Genomic DNA, 22888 nt, shown 5'->3' on the forward strand with positions numbered 1-22888 from the left:
GCATAATTAGCATTGTTTATGTTGATGTTTACCGTTGAAAGTGCCTCGCGGATGAAAATCGGATTCAGTTCTATGTCATACATTACTTTACTCATTAGAAACGTGTTCAGATTTCAGATAATTTATCAATTTGTAAAATGTGCATAAATATTCAATGACTTATATTCAACAGAATATTTACAGTCCAGAGCCGACTATGAATGTGTCTGGAAGTGAGCTGACAAGTGAAGAAAGGTGGAGTTCACCAAAAAATTTCGATTATTTTACACTCTGGTACAAAGTGAGATCGGACGAGAAATGAATGTGTCTTTTGATTAGATACAGAACTTATATTTATCATTGAATTTAATCTAGCAATTTCTGACACACAAAAATGACCATAAACTAACGAACGCAACGCCAAATGCAGTGGTTCAAGCGGTTTCCTTCCATGAACAATCTCTGGATTATGTACTTATCATGTTCTATTGATAATTACGTAGTCATAACGCCATAACAGCTGTCATCGTCTAGTATTACCCAAGAGTCACATCGATTTATTTTCGTCATCAACATTTTGCTTCATTCTCTACATTATGTGCATATGTACCTACAAAACGTACATTCGTTGAAGCGTGGCGTGGGTGCATTTCAATATAGAAAAATGTATACAATTAAAAACTGTTTCTGCTATGATTTACACTCAGTTTTACTTTTACTTTGATGTTTGACATTCTCGTACATATAAACTGCTGAAAGTTAATTTTCTAAAAATGTCTATAAGAAGATAGATTTTTTTAAATTGATCGAAACAATGTTTTTACACAGTCAGAACAGGCATGACGAAATATTTAAACTGCAATTTGCCCTTAGATGAATCGGCGCAAAACAAATAAATAAATGCAAGGAATATAAATGTATATGGATGACTAGGTTCCAATATATCAGGGATATTGTTTCAAATGATTTATGAGTTTTATGTATTCGCATCTTCTTTAAGCTGGCTTCGCATCGCAAAGGCATGCCATAACTGAAGACATTGCCTTCAGGAGGTCATCCTTATTTTATCCGTACATCCTGCGACTAAGCACTGAGACGACTTTTCATTTATGGCGCTCGAGGAACTCTCCCAACCGAAAATTCTCACAGCCGGTTTCCCGTGCAAAATTGATTAACAAAATGAAAGCAAATTGAGATATTGCGAATATTTTTGTTTTTTTTTTGTATCTTTATTAAGGAGACTTTCAGCCCTAGGCTGGCTCGTCTCCGGCGAATATTTTGAAAATGTTAACAATTATTCAATATTAATCAATTGATTATTATTATTAGGCCGATACAAATATAAAAAAATGCCCCCCCCCCTTAGGATTTTTTGCCCAAAAATAATATTTTGAGGGACAACAAAATAAAATTCGGATAATTTTGAGGTTTTTCAAAACATTTTTTAATTTATTTTTTATTTTTTTTTCATCTTAATATTTATTTATTTTGTTATCTCCCTCCCTTGACCTTTCCAACACCTCGAAGCTAGCGTCTGACCGTCTATTTTAAGCAACGAACCCATCGCTGTCGATAAATTAATTATAATTCTAAAAGAAAACCATTTTTTTGATAAAATATGATAAAACTATGAATTGTTCGACCTCGCATCAAATTGTATCTTAGCATTTCATGTAGCTTTTTTTTTCAAAAGTGGCGAATAAATTTAAATAAATTTAAAACCTCGAAAATAAAAATAAATAAAGATAATATTATCCCCCCTTTGAGCTTTCGGAGACCAGTAGGACATTGATCAATTGAAGTAATCAAATAATAATGATATCTATGTCTAATTTTGATTTCAAACTTTACTCCGGTCTAGATTAAAACCAGCAGCAACCTTTAACATGGACTCAGTTGTAGTACAAACGATTAATTAACTATTTAATAAGGTCCTACTGGTCTTCTAAAGGTGAAGGGAAGAGGGGGGGGGGGGTGTTTATAGAAATATGAACTCATTTTCATATATAGATTATATGTAAAAATGAGTTCACATTTTTTTAAAAACAAATATTAAAAGGAAAATCCTCAAAATTTTTCGAAAATTTTCTTGTAGCCCCCTCAAATTATCATTTTCGGGCAAAACAAACAAAGGAGGGGAGACTTAATTGTTTTTAATTATTTGTATATACCCAATTCAACCATCGGGTGTTCTTTGCTTTATAGCAAAATCTTTTATTAGTCATATTCTTGGTCATATTCAAAAACAGACGAACAGAACTCAGTTTCCATCCGTTTGAATGCAATTACAAACAATTATAAAAATATAAAACAAAGCAATTTCTGCGCCACTCCTATGTATTGGAGTAGGATTAGAATGTACATAGACCTAGGAACAGTAACCCAACGTAAATGTAACAGAATGCGTATGCCGCATAATGCACCTATCCAAATGGTCGCCGTTGTAACATTCCACCAACCGCACCTGTAAGGATTCTTTCGCAAGTTTATCTGGTAGGACGTGGTACCCTGTTGCGTTCAGTATTTGAGCGATGGTCGAACGGGCGCGAACAAATTTCGAAAACCTGGTGAATCGTGAACAGTTGGAAGTGTAGAATTTCTCTCTTTGTTGGATACCTAGAGGAGAACTATCGAATACGTCACCAATCGAAGCCGATGAAATACTCTAATTTGGAAATTAACTTCAACATAAATACGTATAAAAAGGATTTACGGCGAATGAAATAATGAGAAGAAACAGCCATAGAGACAGTTGGGTGTATCCAACGAATCTACTGTTAATAATATTGATATGGATTACATCGATGGCTCAAGGATTGCCGCAAGTTTATCGAACCAATGAAATATGTGGAGTTTATAATGGACATCGTGTTTACTTGGAGCTAGGAGACCGTGGACAATTACAGGCCACTAATGTGACTTACGAAAGAGTAAGAACCTTCATTTTTATGTATTGTGTTGACTAGGATCTGAAATTTGTACCCTATAAGAGATCGCAGATAGCCTAGCCGGTGAAGGCACGGCATTGCCAAGCCGGAAATGTGGGTCCCGGTCCGGTCGAGAGTTGATCCTTTCGGGTTGGATATTTGGAGTATCGATGTGCTCACAAAGTTCTTGATTTGGTTGGCATCAAAAACTCTTAGATAAGAATTGTAAAAGTGTGTCTAGAACACTTGAGAATTTTCTTATTCTTTTTCTATGGCGTTACATTCCATCTGGAACTTGGCCTACTTTTCAACTTAGTATCCTATGAGCATTTCCTCAGTTATGTATTTGAATCTTTTCTATGCCCGTCATTGCATGAGTATATATCTTGTTTGACAAGTACAATGTATACAATATGCCCCAGGGTGTCGAGAAAGTTTCCAACCCGAAAACATCCAAGATCGGACTGAGAATCAAACTCGCATTCTCCGGATTGGCTATCCTACTTTTGTTGAGAGTCTGCTGTATAAACTAATTGCCATCACGTTAAAAATCAACGCGCTCCTTTCAAATGCTCTACATTCAATGGTGCAACTTTACTATCACTATAATAAAAAGTGTCATTCCTTTGATTTTGGGATGCTGTCACACCTTTCACAAGTGCGTTGAATACTTAAAGACAATTCCACCGCTTTTTATCAAAGCGTTTTTACTGGAGGTTAAAAATATTAGGACTTCTATTAGCACCAACAATACCTGCATTAGATTTGAAAGTACGATGCTGTGATATACGAATGCAAAAATGGTAACCTGGTTTAGAAACCTCGGAGTTAAAAACTGTAGAAGAGCTTGATGAACACTAAGCTGCAAAGCATCAATATCCCAGTGTGGTGGGGAATGCAATGCCAATGGATAAAAAGAAAATGCTATTGAATTCTTAGTGGAAAGGCTATTTATTTGAACGATGAACAATATTGGTGTAGTTCTCGCGTGATTTTTGAAAACGTCGTAAGTCCAAAAGAGAGGCTCTCTTTGTTTACTTTCTCTTTCGATTATTACAAAGCCATACTAACATTTACATTGGATTTTCCAGCACCGATCTGAAGAAAATAGCTTTGTCTAGTGTGCTGAGGTGAAAATATTGCAACAAATTTTCAACTAGCCTAGATATTAGCAAAAGAGAGCGTAATGAAAGAGAGTCTCTCATTTGGACTTACGACGTTTTCAAAAATCACGCGAGAATTCTTCAAATAGATGAAAGTTCTTTTCAACAGTTTTCTTTTTTTTATGGAATCCTGGTAAGATGCAGGACTAACCGATGGCACGATGTTAAAAATCTGGGCTGAGATGTTCTTTTCAATTTTTTGGGCTCATACGTATTCAGAATATTATGCGCTTCAAATGGAAGTAGTAGTTTTGGAATGCGAATAAGCTCATCTATTGATAGTGATTGAATTATTGAGTAGTGCAAATTTAAATGCAGAACACTTTGCAGTACCGACGAGGATTCGTCGTGCAAGGTCGTGCATATTTTTTTACCGAGATATGCCCTTGCTTTATGCAAGAATAATTTCTCCAAGAATGATTTTGGATATTTCTTCAAGAATTCTTTCGGAATTTCCTCCAGGGATTTGTTCAGGAAATCCTCCGAAAATTAATTCGTAGATAAATTCAGAAATTGCTTTGAAAACTCTTTAAGGCATTCATTTAAAAATTCATTGAAGGAATTCTATGAAATTTACGAAAATTACGATTTTTTAAAGAATTCTTTACGAATTTTTTTTAGGAATTTTTTCAGTAATTCTTTCAGAAATTCCTTTAGAAATTAATTTAGAAATTCCTTTGGAATTCTTTCAAAACTACCAGCACACCAATTTCTTAAAAAGTATTTCAGCAAAATGATTTGCTGAAAAACAACCAGCAAATTCAAAGCTTACTGAAAGTCAGTAAATTGATTCTATTTGCTGAAAATCAGTTTACTTTTCCAATTTACTGATTGTTCAGTATTTTCCATTAACTGTCAAACATTTAAAAAAAACAGCCATCAGTTTCGTGGGAAAGGTGATAATTACTGCGGCTTTCGTGTCCCTCAAAGTTTGGTTCAAATATCATATATATAATAGCCCTGTTTGTCTGTCCGGTGACTAGCCAACCAGACGCATCACGTGGGGAAATTCTCACAAAAAATAAAATATTTGACACTTCAATTCTTTTTTACTATCAGATGCAGAAAACAAAACCAGTGACAACCTTAGACAACCAGACACAGCATTTGATGAAAAAAATCACAGACAACAGACGTTGAAAATTTTGATTTTTTAATGCATGAATTAATGAACCGTTTATATTAAAAAAAACACTTGCCACGGGCGCTACTGCGTCCACAAATAAACTAGTATATAAATATTGAAGTACGTTCTATACAACATGAGTCGTGTATAAGTATGCCAAATCTAATGTATCACATATTTGAGATTAAGAAAGATAATTTATGTGAAATCAATTTAAATATTTTTCAGCCAAAGCAAACAAATGTCTTCCTGTGATGCGGTGTGATTTTGGTCGTCCTGGTTATAGAAAATCGTCGAAAATATGAACGTTATTGCATGTATGCCATATGTATTATATGTTACGTTTAAATCAGACAAATAAAATATTAAAACTCAAAAACAAAACAAACTATATTTTTTCTTTTAACAATTTATGCGGGATTAAAACACTGATAATGCATTTTGGTGAAAAGTATCTGCATGAAGCTGTCAAATCCTGCATTGGTCGAACTTACTGAATTTTCCAGCAAACTTTTTGAATTTGCTGATGGTTCAATAAATAGTCGTCAAACCAAATGACAGAAACATTCAGTAATTTGTTTTTGCTGAATTAATTGCTGATCATTCAGGTGATCGAAGTGAGCCGCGCTGGCGGGAGGATGCAAAATTTTCTCCTCCCGTCAATTTTAATTCTTATCAATAAAAAAACAAGAACCACCGGGATTCCGCCTCATCAAACAAATCCCGACCGGAAGTCTTTTCGGTGTCCATGGCTTAACAGCACCGAAATTGGCGGAACAAACTATTCCAGAGATAAAGTCATAAAGAACTCGATAATTAGGGAAACCCCACCGAGGTTGTGTACAAGACCGCCCTCGCCAATGTATCCAGCCAATATTGGAAGTAATGCTCAGTGTTGAGTGATGCCCGTGTCTGTGCAGGAGAGAGCTGGAACAGTCAGTTATGGATAGGCGATCAAGTTCAGATGAGGCACGCATTAGTCGGAACCTAAAACAGGCACTAGGAGAGAAGATTGGAACATTCTCCACCATAAGCCAAATGTATCAACTGGATTTCGGTGAGCGCTTTCCAACTTATCTCTATTGTTATTCTTGCAATGATATTAGCCATGTACTTTGAGCGTGATCTAAACCAACAGCTTTCATAACGAAGAAAGGGAGCTTGATCCATTAAAGCTGTTGGTTTTAGGGAAAAGCAGTTGCGTTGATGTGAATTTTGATAAGGTTTACTCGCCATTTCACTGCACTGTAGCCTGGGCTCGGCAGACACGCGTCTTGACTTTACATTCTGTGTATTATTTTTCAGAATTGTATATCTTTAACATCGACACGTATAGTCGCAATTGAAAACGTTTGGCTTGGACGATGTTTGTAATTGAGTTTTGTGGCTTATTAAAATCCACCCGTGATTTTTTTTTTTTTTTTCAATTACCAGAAGTTTTTAAACGGAGACCAAGCTTGTTCTTTTATATACATTTTTTCTAAGATTTTACTTCAGATGGTAAAGGTGTTTTGGGACAATGATATATCCCAAAAAATATATTTCTATGCAGGGTTCGTACTTTTCGTTTGATGAGACGAAATCATGCAATTTTTAGGCCGACGGACAATATTTCCTAGTTTGTGGTGAAAAACATGTTAGACTCACTCCTTTTTTCTCTAGAATGAACCTGGGAAATAGACGAAAATCGGCTTTCTTAATGATTTTTATTTCGTTTCTTCATTTTTACTCCTCACTCACCTTTCGCGAAAATTTGTGGTAAGCATTTTCAATAAATTGTGTTTTGACGGGAGTAATTAAAAAAAGAACGATTCCGAAAAATATGGAGATAAGTAAGTAAAATATAGCATAATTTTATCGTTTTATGAGTTTTTGCTTGTTTTTCATCGCTTTTGTCTCTTTTTTTTCTCGTTCCAGAGAGCGAGTAATGGCGCTTTAGCCTAGGCCTATATTTACACTGATATACATAAGTATTCGTCATGTTTTCATAGTAATCTATCTGAATTTTGCGAATACTTTTGTCCATCATCGTACGCTCAGGGCACTAGACTAAAAACTGTGTCCCATCCCAAGACGTCGAAGACCCAAGGAGTGTACATTAATCTTCTTAGCAAAGTCACTCCCAACGATTCGTCAATCATCCTTCCCCTGAATGTGAAACGGTTGGTACGGCTGTCCCCGTTTCTTCCTTTCGTAGATTCAAAACTCTTCGTTGATCATGTTATTTATTACTAAATAATCTGATTGCCTGGGAGTTATGGATTGTCTCCCAAATTCAAGCCTGCACGGTGGGCCTGGCCGTTTTAATACTTGTGTCGTATTTATGATATGCTGCAAATATTAATACAGACAAGAAAATGCTCGGGAACACAACCGACATTTCCAGGATGCTTTTCAATACTGGCTGTGCATGTGCTAAGACAAGACAAGACAAGACAAGACAATTAATTGCTGATCATTCAGCTCGGCAAAATTCAGCAAAATTTTGCTGATTTTCGGCGAAAAAAATTTGGTGTGAGGATTCCATCTCACACTTCGGAAATACGTAAGGAAAATCCATCAGGTATGCCTGATTGAATTTCAAGATAGCTTATTGCATTAATTCTGGGGTTATTTTTCACGTAAGAAGTATCTGGAAGATTTTCCGAACGAACTTTCGGATAAATTCATAATTCATATATCAGTATGCATTCATACTCTAAGAAATTCCTGGAGATGTTTTCGAAGCAACTTCTAAAGTAAATTTATAGAAAGACAGAATCACCGTCTTCGACCAGAGGTCGTACAGACTGAACACTAGCACATCTAGCATGAGACAACGGACAGGACATTTACACAACACCCAATGGACCAGTGGAGAACTTTTCGCTTCACGAAAAGTTTTCTCCTTGCCGGGGCGGGAATCGAACCCACACTCCACAGCACATGCGTCTAGACGATTGACGTCGCTAACCACACAGCCACGAAGCCCACCAAATAAAAATCTTGAAAAAATCCGAAGAAGTATGATGATGGATCGACTACAATCCCGATATTTTGTTTTTATTTAAGCAATGCATGGAATCTTAATTCCAGATTTAAAACAGGGTTTTATTCATAAAGGAATTTTTGAAAAATGTTATTAAAGAAATCGTAGATGAATTTTCAAATTAGTTTAAGAAATTTTCTTATGATTCCTTCTTTAAGTTTTCTAAGTTTTCTTGAGGAAATTTCAAAGAATTTTGGGAAGTATGCCTGAAGTTATTCCCGGAGTATTTTCTGAAGAAATCCCTTGAGGAAATTCAGAAAGAATTCATGGAGGAATGTCCTGCATAAATTTAACAAAGTCGAAAAATCCTTTAGTATTTTAGTTAGTTTCCGTTCGGAAATTCCTTTACGAATTCTTTTAGGAATCTCTTGAATTTTTTTTTTCGGAAATACCTATAGAAAATCCTTAGGAATTTATTCCAGGAATACCTACGAAAATTGTTTTAGAAATATCTTCGGAAATTCCTTCAGGTGAAATCTCTCAGATTTTTTAAAGGAATTTCTTTGTTAAGTTCAATTTTTTTGGAAAATTTCTGTATGGAAGAACTCATTTTATGAATTTATTTGTGGATTCCTTTGGAAATTTATTAAGAAATTTAAGTTTTTAAGAAATTATTAAGAAATTCCTTAAGAACTTTGGATATTTTTTTTTAGAAATTCCTCGGGAATCTCTTCAGTAATTCTTTAAAGAATTATTCAGTATTTACTTCCAGTGTTCAAATTCAGTTTGGATTTCTTATTTCATTCATTGATAAATTCCCGAAAAAATCTTCCAACCAAATTTTCGAAATAATTCCTGCAGGAATATGTATGACAATGGTTTTACTGAAAGGAAAAGGTAGTTCCAAAAGACTTTCCGGATGAATTTACAAAGGCCTTTTCAAAGCATTTTCCGAAAAGATTTCCGGAGGAATGTCGAAAGGAATTCCTGGAGAATTTTCTTAATTATTCCTGGAGCAAATTCCTAAAGTGAAAAGAATTTCTGAAAAAAGAAAAAAAAATCCTGGAGAAAATTTTGAAATTCTTGAAGAAAACTCCAAAAAATCTGAAAGATTTTCAAAAAGATTTTTTGAAGACTTTCCGAAGAAATTCTTATTGGAATTTACGAAGCAAATTACAATTGAATATCCGGAGAAATACCAACAGGAAATTCCAAAGAATTTACTACATATCTTTAAAAAATCTGTAGAAAATTACACGAAAAATTCTTTTGAAAGTTTCTTCAGGAACAATTAGAACTCTAGGAAAACCATTTTTTTAGAACAATTTTGTATGTAATTAAATTTGAGGGAAAATATTCGATTTGATGGAAGTACATTAAAATCCTTCAAACGTTTTTTTTCCGATAGTCATTCTCACCAAGATTCTCACCCACAGCGCGCGTGATAGGGGAAAAGTGGGTAAAACCGACACCCTAAGCAACTTTACAGTTCCTCAATCTATGAAGCAATTTGCCGGTCTAGAAATTTCATACAAGCATACTTTGGCTCTTCATGCATCAGTCCATGAGGTCTCAGGACAATATTTTTTGATAGAATTTGATTTATGATGAAAACGCGAACAGTCCATCTTACAGCCCAACCAGCTGGGGTGCGGGTAAGATCGACACCACATGAGGGTAAAACCGACACATCAAATCGTTATGGAATCGAACATCAGAACAATTCTAAATGATGTTGCAACATAATTGAAAATGTTTAACAACATTCATTTTGATATTTTTGTATGAAATTTATGTTTAGGGGTCACTCGTAAACGATGGCTGATTTTTTTTATATATTTAAAATCATCACCACATATCATATTTTATTTAGTTTCTTTAGTGGAAAATATATAGAGTATAAGAATGTTAGTAACATATTTACTAACTACTGTAAATATTGACCTACATTTAAATTTCACTTATTTTAAAAAGTTGTTTATAATGACGATTCAAAATAAATGCGTATGGTGCAGTTATGACAAGAAATGAAAATGACTAGTTCCGTAAGTGACAAGCTACATGTTTACAGGAGTAAAAATGGATCACGAAAGAACAACACTAGATTACGGATTGAATATATCTAAGAGCAAAATAAACTTGAAATACGGTTCTTCTTTGGGCGCTATTGTTATCCGACCTGCAGGTTTTCCTTGATGACTCAATAGTACCCCCTAGACCTATTGTCACGCCCAATGATGATAAGGTAAGATAATGTAACCGGTCTATGATAAAGTTATATTCCCCAGCGCCTCGTTTTCCAATACTTGACTTATATTATGCGAATGATGAGTCTAATAAAACAGAGGTAATTCGTGATTTGATGGCAGGTGTCGAATTTACCCCAACTGATAACATAATAATGATGAGATACATGTGGATGTTTATAATTAGAAAAGCTAACATTTTCTCCACAACATACACAAAATGATGTTCAATTATGGATCAGAGATTGATTAAATACTGATAATCAACAAATTATTGTCGAAAAAGCTTATACACCGATGCCAAAATTTTACATAAATCACCTCCTCAATGGTGACCAATGCTAATTGTCGGTTTATTATGACTTTTACACGTCTCCGCCAGTTACAAAATGACTAGAAATACATAAAATTAAACGTTTATTCAAAGTGTGTCGAAGTTCTGTCCGATAACCACTTGAAATCAGAGATTTGACGTGGTGTCGGTTTTACCCGCAGTGTCGGTTTTACCCACAATTCCCCTACATAAAGCGATAAAAGTGAAACGGTCGATGAATGTGAGCTCTAGCTGCTAACTGGGCCGCTCGCCCTCTTATTCCATATGTTAGGAGAAAAATCGAAAAAGAAAAAGAAGAACCACGAAAAAATTTCACAGCTAGATATGGGATACAATTCTGCAAATATTATTAAAAAAATCTAAATAATATGTAATTGAAAATGGTTTGGAGCGCTTTTAGTTAGGATTTTGATTATCTAAATTGCACATATATTTATTTGATTGTTAATAATAAGTTTTTTTTTCCCGAATTGATGCCGAAAAAGGTACTATTTTTTATGTTTATTGAATTTCTAATCTCGTGTAATAAACCATTTTCGGAAAACAAAAATCGGCTCGTAATTTTTAAAATGATTCTGAATACCTTGCCGTGGTGAATTTTTGTGATTCAAATTTTTCCGCATTCATCCAGTTTCAGGGATTGAATCCTAAAGAGAAAGAACAAGTCTCTCACTTATCATCTCTGTATACATATACGATATGTAGCATATCGCGAGAGACTTTTTTCGCAAGCTGTCATGATAGAGAACTAATTCGGGAGGCTATACCTCTTGATAAATTTCTTTTAGAAAGCTCCAAATGCAGGGAGTACGGGCTCTGATGATGCATTTCAACTTGTTCTACACAGCTGTGCCAGCTGACCAAAAACTAACTTTTAAAAATCACATTGAAGGCCTTCAAGCCAAATGTAACAAATATATCAAGGACTAAAATAAAAACTCCCCCTAAAAAATTAGAAAATATCCATAAAAAATAGAAAATTGCCAATAAAGAAATCAGGGTATGAGCAATAAATAAACATAAAATTTCCACAAATAAAACAAAATTTCCATAATCAATTAAGAATTTTCCGCAAAACAAAAATAAATAAGCACTTTTAAAGCAATTATAAAAGAAGAATTTTCCATAAAAAAATTAAAATGTTCCACGAAAAAAAAAATACAAAATTTCCATAAATAAATCAATATTGAATGAAATGAAAATGAAAAATTACAAAATTTTCCACAAAATAAATATATTTTTTCCATATAAAAATAAAAATTTTCCACAAAATGATCAATAAAGAGCAATAAAAAACTAAGAAAATTTCCATAATGAAATATAAGAAAGCAATCAAACTGTGGTTTTTTTTCCATAGATGACCCCTTCTCTAAAAGCGTTTAAAGTTCATGTAAAATTTTATCAGCTTTATTGCTTTCTTGTATTTTTTTACGGAAATTTTCTTATTTTTTTAATGTTCTGATCAGGCCTGCCTGGGAATTGTCGCGTTTGTCAGTGACACCTGACAAGATACATAAAAACATGGTCAGTAAAAAAAATCTTGTCAACTTCCAATTTTCCGTCGCACGACTGGACCCCCACGACCAGATGACAACTTTTTCCAACCGCGACAATTTGCTTTTGTTGTAGGTCTTGTTAGAGCACACATCTGCGACAAAAGTGTGACAACGCACATACTTTCGGCTCTGTGCACGACACAACATTGTTACCGAAAGTAAGTTATGTCGCATCTTCTGGTTGTCCATCTGCGTGGAGGAGCCATAGCAGCGGACAAATTTAAAATATAGTATCAAAAAGAGCACTTTATAATTAATTATTTCTTTGTTCTCTTGACAGATTTTCTGTTTAGAAATAAGAAATTTTATTCAATTTTTGCGTTGTTACGTAGGGGGAATGATGGCTTTGGCAGGTTTTGTTCTATTATTGGCAGGGGAGTTTTGTATGTCTGACTATGCTCAAATTTGGTCTAAACATTCTTTGCATATCAAAGAACATTGTGGCCAAATTTCATAAAATTTGGTCGACAAAAACCCCCTGCCAATAATAGAACAAAACCTGCCAAAGCCGTCTTTCCCCCTAGATAATAATACGTAAACAAAAAAACAAGTGTCTCTTGCATAGAGAAAGATCCCCCAGGGTCGAATAACTGAGCCATTTAACGCAACGCAAGTTTGCTCGCTTTTTATTGAGTTTTCGTGCTTTTCAAGCGGGTTTTGGATCAATGCGTTTTTTTAAACCGATTTTGTTAACGTGGTTTAAAATAAAATCGGAGCATACGAAACAGCGATTTTTGATAAAGTCGTTTTTACGCGGTTTTTGTGATTTACGCGGTTTTGACTTATGCAGTACAATCGTCCGCGTAAATATCTACTTCAGTGGATTTTGACCGGTACACCGTTTGTAGCAATTGCCTGATAGACGTTTATTTGACTGCAATATTTTATGTATAAGAGAAATACGGAATTTTATTTAAGCGTATATCCTACATTAGGGGCAATTAAGGAACATTCGATACATTTACTGTTGTGGGGCCGTACACTTATTACGCTGCATTTTTCTGTGTTTTTCGAAACCCCCTCCGCATGTAATTTTTTTTTCTTACACGTTATTTTTTATTTATATGGAGAGTAAAAAAATGATAGTACTCCCCCCATAAGTGCTTACGTAATAAGTGTACGGTTATGAAACGCTTATGCGGGCTTGTTCATGCTATGTACAGCATGGTATGTTTTTTGGTTAATGTTGTTCAAAATTCAACAGCTTGTGCGCTCGAGTGTTAAGGTCACTCCTGACGGAATCCAAGTTTCAAAGTGCTCGCGTTTTCGGGGGCACACCACTCGATACGGAGGCGGCGCACAACTGTCATTTTTGTTGATTTAGCTTTGCTGCGTCGCAGCATGCGTGAAATATTGTCGGCGTAGCACCAAGTTAGAATTCGGAAGTCGGGACTTCCGAACAGAACTTTCTTCCGAAGTTTTATTTGTCAAACTAATTGATGCGTTGTTTAGCGCATCTTTAGGCGAATCCAGCGCACTACTTCCGAAGTTGGAAATGTTGCCTGTATCTGGAGAAAAATCCAACTTCGGTATAAAAAGCGGTATAAATTTATTCCGGATACACAATAATAAAAATGATAGTTGTGCGTTGCTTCCGTATCAAGTGGTGTGCCCCCGAAAAAGCGAGCACTTTGAAACTTGGATTCCGTCAGGAGTGACCTTAATGGCCCGCTTAAAAGATTTCCGGATATAGATATAGATATAGATTTCAAACCATTCGTGATTTTCAAACATACATTTTAGATATGTAATTAAATGACGCATTTTGGTTAAACAGGAGGAGCTAGACTAAAATCACCAAAATTCGACACATTATTATTATGCCGTACATATTAGCCAACTTCAACTGCTGTAAAACCCAGAAACCACACCATTTCAGTGGTTTCGCCTCATTTTGTCATCAATGCATAATGACAACATTTTGCTGACAACGACAACAATTTTTGTCGCTACAAAATTCGAAGGTGACATGACGATTTTTTTTGTCAATAACCATGACAACTATTCTAATCGGTCTAGTTGTGCAAAACCTTAGTCGTGATGGAAAGCGTCACACGACAAATATATAGTAACAAAATAAGTATGTGACAAGATTCAAAATGTCTGTCAAAATGAGCGAGAGACCAGTAGTACGCTGTATCGAGCTACGTTGGTTAGGTTGTGTTGTCCATCTCTTTGGTTTTGTCGCATGGTTTTTCTGTATGAAGGTGACAAATCCCAGGCCTGGTTCTGATCGGACTGCTAGGCGGCCACAAATCTTACTAATCTAATCTAATCTAATCTCATACTTGCGTAGCCAATACTTGAAAGCATCCTGGAAAATGACGGTTTCTGAATTCCGTCATTTTTCTTTTCATATGGCCAGGCCAACTACGCAGTATGTACCGCAGAGATGACTCCTAGATATTGAGCGACTTCAGGAATACCTAAAGTCACTTAATAGCTTGGAATCGAGGGGAAAGGAAGAAAGCGTGGACCTCCCGTACCAAACGCTTCCAATAATATAGATACCTAATATATAATAATAAAAATCGTGTGCGTATTTATGTATGATGTATATGTATATGTGTGTATATGAGTGTGTATGTGGGTTTATATGTGTAGTGAATGTGTGTGTGTGCTTTTGTGGGTGCGTGCGTATTTAAATAAATTTACAGTTTATCAAAACCTTACCTCTGCTAAAAATTCTGACGCTGAACCAAGAGAAAACACGCACTGAACTGATTAACTTTATTACCGGCCGCGTAATGCAGAACACAAAATTTTGGCAAATCGCGCGATCGTTCTGCCGTCCGAAACAAGAGCCAACACGCACTGAACTGATTAACTTTATTACCGGCCGCGTAATGCAGAACACAAAATTTCGGCAAATCGCGCGATCGTTCTGCCGTCCGAAACAAGAGCCAACACGCACTGAACTCGCTAGGCGGCCACAAATCTTTCGACTAAAATTTCATTTTATTCTTCTGTCATTGTTGGGTCGATTGGACATGTGACATGTCGCTCCATCATGCCGTAGGACTATGTTATGATTAGGGATCCTATATTAAGAGATGTGCGAATACTTTTCCAAACGATTTAGCAACGCTGTTACTTTCGTAAACAAATGCTGCCAGCACTTGCCGCAGTGAAAAATGTTTAGGCTTGCACATGACTTTACATTCGAAGACACTTTTTGATTAATTTGTCTATCCTCTAGCAGTGCATTTTCGCTAAAATTAAAGAGCAATACGAATGAACACGATATAAGGCATCAACTAGACTACTTTTACTTACGAAAGCAAAACAAATTGTTTATTCGATAAAACTTTTCATAAAATATATTTCACCAAAATCGCAATACCTTTCGATCTGCAACAATAACGATGTTCATTTGGCTCAGATTTTGACAGTTCTCAGTGCTCGATTGGCTCAAGATGGCCGCTTTCGCATATCTCTGAATGTAGGATCCCTAGTTATGATCATCTGAGAATTTGGCCTTCACCCAGGGAAGCACTTGGTTATTTAAAATAACGATAAATAATTCGGAATTGATTTTAAACCCAACATACATGAAAACAGGCGGCAGTTTCCAACCGTTGTGGCCACCAAGCCAAACATCATGACATCATCCGGATTGGTTTGAAATTCAAACTTTATTTTCTCCAGAACATCCACAATTTTCTTCGGTGAAATGAACCGGTCCGTGCGGCCGTTGGCATCAGCTTCGATGCTGAAAAGCTTTTCGCATAGGAGAAAAGGATTATATTTTTCTCCTATACCCGGTCCGTAATCAAGTGGCGTTTCACTCAAGCTCTGGAAGGTACATGCATATCTTCTTTGATGGATCTCGCATGGATTTCTCAGTAATTTTGAATTCTTTGGCAATTTTTTTGATGGAACGTATCTGGTTGCGAGTAATCTTTCCACGAACCGATTTGATCATGTTTGGCATACGTGCAAAGCATGGACGTCCACTTCCGCTGCTTAGACCCACACACTTACTTATCATTACCGAGCTCAGCAATATTTTTGACGAGATTATAATAGCTGAGCGTTCGGTGATTTGTTCGGTAATTTAAATGATTACCGAGTGTTCGGCAATCAAGCAGATCTTGCGAGCTGTCAAAAATTACCGAAGCGTTTGATTTTATTTTAACAAATCGTTCGGTAAAAATCTAAATGTCAGATGCGGGTCGAAAGCTGGCAGTTCAGTAATTCCAATATAGATGTTCGAATAAATTTTCTAATCTTTTTTTTAATTGCGAAAAAGTATGTATTACTATTAAGATCAAGATTTCCATTGTCCAGGAATACGAGCTTATAAATACTATTCCATTTGAAACAAACTGAGAGCATTATTTGACATTTTATTAGCGCTTTGATTTAGGATGATTTAAAATGGAATAGTACTTACTCGCTTTGTTGAGGCAATGAAATCCATCGATGCTTAACGTGGACTATAAAATCAATCTCGTTTTCAGCGTTAAAAAGTAATATTGAGAGTCGTATTACGCTGCCAAATTTGAGGTTTTTCTGCAAAATAGATTTTCACCACTTGTTTGCTACATAAAGGCTCGCATAAAGGGGTCAACTATGAATCACAAAATGAAATGGAAGAGTTGAGATGTTTGACAGATTATAGAGAAGTTTTCGGAATGTTCAGCAATAAAATGAAGACCGTACAGTAAAATTAGTTGGGTTACCGAACGATCAGTAATAGATACTACCGAACAAACTGACAGCAGGGAAATTTTTATGTTTACCGATCTAATCAGTATTAAATTTAGCAGAAAGCAGTACTTTATTTAACGGAATGCTGATTTTCAGTAGTTTACGTTACTGATTTCGTTATAATCAGCATAAAGTAGCCGAAAGTACTGTAATTGAATAGTTTTGACGACCGTTTCAGCTTAAAAAAGTACCGAACATCGACTAACCAATTAAGTGTGCACCCTGCAGAGACGTTTTAAGGCGAACTGTGGCCAAAAATCTCATTCGGCGTCTTCTGGATGAGCAACAAACTAGTAAACAATTCTTTTGCGTACATTTTTAGAAATTTGCAATAAAACAATTAAAATCTCTGGGTGCAGCATTTGAAAGTAAAAATAAACAAATATACTTTCAACAGAAACTAGCTACTCGAATTAAATAACCTATCATTAAAGTTTAAACATTTTCGAATTATTTTCTGCCGCACCCTGTATGTAACTAAGGAAATGCTATTAGAATAGCCATAGAAGAAGAAGCCAAGTGACCCACCTCTTGACGGTCGCCCTACCAAACAAATCGCTAGGGGCCAAACTAGTCTACACTAAAATGTGACCATTTTTAAGGCATTATCTTGAATCGGAACAATGGACCGAATTATCTTAAAATCTAAGGTTTTTCATATCTCTTATGTTGAATACTGTCTATCAATCTTTTTAGTCTTCGAATCAAACATCCCCAGCCATTTGCACCTTGGAACTCGTTACATGTCCTTCATGCAACTTTAAAATCTCATTAAGGTATGCATTTGCGTATAATAACAGTTAGCAGTTCAGACAATTTATCCATATTGAGTAATCTTCTTGATCCATTTGTAACAGCTATAGCAACTTTCCGACAAAGTGCGCCATCCACAATGAGTTGCCTTGTCGATGCGATTATCTGGAGTTTTCCGAACCACCTTTCGACGTTGAACAGACGGGCCGCCGCAATTGCGGCCATGATGTAGTTTACCAGACGCAAACCCGCTCGGTGCTGATTCGCTTCATTTACTGGAGTAACCACTCACACGCCTTCACCCTGGATTACGTAGCGGAAAGTGAGTTAACAATTGCGGTTTTCGATGATGTACATTTCTTGACGCAATATCGTTTCTTATAGGAAATCGTGAGACACTGCAGGTGAATCCGGGTGCGATGCATAACTTGACGGGAGGGGCTCATTCCAGGACTATTTCAACGCCATACTTTCCTTCGTATTATCCGCGAGATTTTGGCAAGGAATACGTGTTGAACTGCAATGTTGAAGCCTGTCGAGTGAATGTGATCTTCAGTGATTTCCTCCTGGCCAAGACATCGACTATGGAGTTTTACGACTGGAACGGACAGCGGCTTCATGCCGTTTCGGGCGTGAGTTTTCGACCTCGGGTGGTTCAGAGTACGGGACCTTCAATGATCATCAGGTTCTATGCAAACGGCGGTTCTGGGTTGGGGTATAGGGCAAGGGTTTCCTTTTTGACGGTTGAGAGTGCGGAAAACCCGCTTATGCTTCCTGAAACGAGCTGCGGTGGTGTGGTAGAAAATGTGGGAGGTGCCATCACAATGATGGAGATGGTACATGGCGTAGATGAGGGACGAATTTTCGACTGCATTTGGCTGATTAAGCCACCGAATACGTACGCTCATTTGAAGACTCACCTGTCGTTGCGGGTTGATACTTTTGGAAAGATGGCACCAAATTCCCTTTTGACGGTAATCCAAGGGACGACATCCGACGGTGGAATAATGGACGTAATAAGGCCAACTGTTGGAGGTCAAGGAAAGAGCTACGTTACGCCATTGACTTCGGGGTTTTACGTGCACCTAAGGGCTACATTCGTGATGCAGTCCAGATTGGCTTTGGTGTACACGGCGTTCAGTTATTTAGGTGGGACTTAACAGGTATTTTATAGATGAACACAGTTAACAAATATTTCACCGTAGATTGTTATATGGGATCTGAATTTCTATGCGACAATAGGAAGTGCATTCCAATTCAGCTACATTGCGATGGATTTGATCACTGTGGAGATGGGAGCGATGAACCGACGAGTTGCGAAGCTCAGTGGGAAACAGAACGCATTGATCGTCGATGGTATTCTCACACGCCTAATTACTACTTTCCGAAAATGGATCGCTATCCAGATCTACGCACCGCTACTGTAATATTCATCGCCAGTGCGTTCGGGTTGATTATGTTGATTTCGGTGTTCATCATATTACTATACCGTACAGGAAATCGTGCCAGGCAGCAGCGCGAATTGCAAAATCAGCTACAGACAATCAGCGAGCTTTTAGGTAAGTACCCACCTTGAAATTTGCTATAGTTCGATGGCTTGGGAGAGATTGTAGTGAGTGTTATACAAACAGATAGCAATAGTCCTCGCGGACCTGATGACGTCGATGAGCCACCAATATATGAAGCTCCGCCAGATTATGATGAAATAATCAAGGTTGGAATGGACGACGACATTAAGAGGAAGCGCAGGCGTCACTCGTCGTCGGCTTCCGGACGCCGAAGTCGTATGAGACGATCCCGTAGACCAAGTAACGTCTCTGAAAGCAATAATCCAATTTTGGAAGTTTGTCTACCACCGGAATTGGGTAGTGAGGGTCCTTCATCAAATGCAATGCATTTGCAAGTTCCGTATGGAATCGATGGTGGTCTTTCCGATTACGAAGACGATGACACACATGAACAACACTGGGATCAAAATGAACCGAATTTCTTTATGTCATCACATGTTGCAGGTAAGTTAAAATATTTCGCACAGTAGTTCTGCGATCTCGATTGATATATCTGACGTAGAAATTCATTTGCAGAAGCTTCAACGTCGGCTTCGACAAGCCAGAGTCAAAGCGTTGGTTGCCAAACAGCGTCAGAATCAGTTCCGTCCGAGAACTCTTCGAGCCCACCGCCAACGTATGATTCACAGTTCTTCCTCCACAATGGGTAAGCATTTCAAAACATCGTAATTTATCTTTACTGTCATGTGATATTCATAATTGCAGCATCGAGACGACACCTCACTCAGCGTCGGATTCAGACACCTTCTCGAGAGGCTTCGCAGAGGAACCTCCTAATGTTACGCTATCTCTGAATGAAACTCCCACGCAATCTACCGATCGACTACCTCCTCCTACAATCCCAGCACCAATTGGAATAACCTGCAGTTCTTCAACATTTTCGGGAGCCAGACCCCAACATATTTGGAGTCAAAATGCTCGTATTCAGCGTCCTTGGCTAGTATTCAGCGGAGATGATGGCAACACATGTAGCGTTGTACCAACCTTAAGTACTCTCCCAAATGATTTCAGCAGCCAGCAGATCTTCAACTCCACTGATGTCAAAGAAATTGATGCATATTTATTAGCATACGGAGAGCTGGGGTAAAAATTTAGTATAAACGCTCTAGATTTTTTACCATTATTCATATCGATGTTTCAGATCTCCTGGAGCAGCAGGCACTAATAATGACACCTGCTCAAATGGTACTGACCGCTCTCACCTCCCAGCAGGCTCATTCGTGAGAAATTCCTACACAGCCTCGTCAGTTGGCTCGAACGCTCGTAGCGTTGCATCCACCAACGTTGATTACGTTATCCAGAACTGTTTCTACTGCATGGAGCGTAAGCATTGCCCCAACACATTGTGCCCTAACTGTAACTGTTCAAGGGGCCCAACTATTCCAGCGAATCTCTGCTCCTCATGCGGAGGAAAAATTTCCCTCAAGGAAAACCTGAACTCCACCGGCGGGCCAACGCATCAAATACCGACGACAATCGTGCCGGGTACGGCTGTCCGTTTGTGTAACTGTTTTCCAAAATTCCCTTCCCAATCCGGAATAGTGATCCGGTCCGGATCCGCTAATGTGATAAATCCTCATTCAACCTCGACCGTGAACATGTCGACGGCAATGGCGATCCGACCGATGTCGGTTGATCAGATCGAAACAAACTGCGCCCGACGCAGTGTTGCCAGTCTAACGAGCAACTTTGAGGCGTTTCTCAACTCGCATCTGGGGATCCCTAGTTCAGCGATGAGATCGTAGGTTAGAAATTGATTTTATTTTAGCTGCAAGGGGGCGTTCATTAAGTACGACACACTTTAAAGGAGGAGACTAAGGAGTGGCATTCTAAATTTAAAAAAACAGTTTTCATATACGAATAGCTGAAAGAAAGAGAGATAAACATTTTTCCCTAACGTACTCTTTGGATTTTCTCAAGATTATGGTGTTTCGGATCTGTTGGATGAAATAAATACAATTATATTTTCCCTCAAGTATGGCCGATTTGTATTTTTCTGTTTTGATCTATGCACTTACCAATGCCAATACATAATATAAATATTTCATTTTTCAGGTTTACATTGTTCATTGTAATCTAAGTGTTTTTCCTTTGAGACCAGCTATAGTCAACTGCATAGTAAATAATAAAAATATTTCTCATCTAAGGAAAATCTTACTCGCTAGTTTGCCTTTGCAGCGCCTTTTACGTTGACTGTTCGTATAGGAAAATAAGCGAATCACATTTTTTAAAAATCATATTATTCTGTTGTTCATCTTTATATCGAAAGCTACATGTTTCACCTAATTTTACATTCACTAGCATTTTTATCTTTGATTTGGTTGTGCTAATACGTTTTGTAAAGTATATATTCCTTATGTTTGTTATTTAAGTTTGTTTAGATTAGGTTGTTTGTAGATCTTTTTATTTTTATAAAGTGTTTGGAAATGGAAACGACAGCCGATTTGCTTAGTTTGAGAGTTGCACTTAAATAAAGTGGCAGCGTATTCGTGGTTTGTTCCATCCGCAAATATTGCAAAAAGACATTTTTATTGCCGTGGATGTATCCCGGTAGAGTGTGAAAAGGGTCGTAGACCGAGAAAAAAGAAGACAATTCATGAGGTGGTTACCGGTCTTCTGAAAGCAGCTTGGATTCCGAGGATTCCGATTGGCGAAGCATCCTCACATTCACACCCCACATCTTAATCCTCAATGGTAATCCGCTGGATTATTCAGAATGCCGCATTGCTGCATCATGAAGGTCAAACATAAATCCAGGCTATATTATTAGGACCTGCAAGTGAGAACTCGAGCGTTGATTAACATAGCTTAAGACTCTCATAGACACCCTTTTTTTTAGTAGAGTAAGACTAACAATATCTATTTTTGAGAGGGCTCATAAGCATCGAATGATCAACAAATTGAAACCAATCTCAACTTTCGAATTGTAAATATCAGTTGAACGATCGATTTACAAACACTTATAGAAATATGGACAGATCTTGTCAATAGGGATTAGAGTCCTCGAAAAGGTAAAGGTACGACATTTGGCTTTAACGGGCAATGTGAAGGAAATTCTACATTTCCAAGGTTTCAATAATATTTGTGGCAAGAATATCTAGATAGGATATTTTATCTATAAACTATGAGGGCAGATTTTAATATTGATTCGAAGTTTCCCATCGATAAATCTGAATTTATCAACATTGTGAAAATCATTCAGACTGGAGACTGAAACTTAAAGCCTAAATTGTTCTATCATTTTTTTGTTCTGTACAATTGTGCTAGAGTAAAACAATGTTAACATAAGTCTTGTCGTAAACGTATGAAAAGAGTTTGGTGCTGAATCAAATAATATCACTATTACCGTTGGAATATCTTTTTAAATTAGTTTGTGTCTTTCGTGTTGTTATTTCCTATATAAGCTGGTCATGAGCTAAACAGATGTACAAACACAATTTGAAAAGGCGATCAAACTTTGAGTTATGGTCATCCAATGGATATAATTTCATATTCTTCGTTGATCAGATTAGTCGTTGGCATGGCTTACAGTTTTCATAATATCATTGTTTTAGA

At 36.9% G+C, this 22888-nt stretch overlaps 1 protein-coding gene across 1 annotated transcript; it reads left to right on the forward strand.

The window, feature by feature from the left end:
- Window positions 1-2514: 2514 nt before the first annotated feature.
- LOC134208662 (uncharacterized) lies at window positions 2515-21324 on the forward strand. The gene is made up of 9 exons (XM_062684429.1): window positions 2515-2909; window positions 17709-17788; window positions 17870-18087; window positions 18150-18914; window positions 18971-19324; window positions 19397-19777; window positions 19850-19979; window positions 20039-20416; window positions 20475-21324. The coding sequence occupies exons 1-9, from the start codon at window positions 2706-2708 to the stop codon at window positions 21076-21078; spliced, it is 3114 nt and encodes a 1037-aa protein (XP_062540413.1). The 5' UTR covers window positions 2515-2705; the 3' UTR covers window positions 21079-21324.
- The last annotated feature ends 1564 nt before the right edge of the window (window positions 21325-22888 follow it).

This window comes from Armigeres subalbatus, chromosome 2, assembly GCF_024139115.2.
Source record: "Armigeres subalbatus isolate Guangzhou_Male chromosome 2, GZ_Asu_2, whole genome shotgun sequence".
NCBI classification, from domain to species: domain Eukaryota; kingdom Metazoa; phylum Arthropoda; class Insecta; order Diptera; family Culicidae; genus Armigeres; species Armigeres subalbatus.

Coding starts and splice junctions, on each gene's coding strand:
- LOC134208662 (XM_062684429.1), top strand. CDS start 2,706: ATGAGAAGAAACAGCCATAGAGACAGTTGGGTGTATCCAACGAATCTA. Junction 19,325..19,396: donor GACAATCAGCGAGCTTTTAG/GTAAGTACCCAC, acceptor TTATACAAACAG/ATAGCAATAGTCCTCGCGGA. Junction 19,980..20,038: donor CAGTTCTTCCTCCACAATGG/GTAAGCATTTCA, acceptor TCATAATTGCAG/CATCGAGACGACACCTCACT.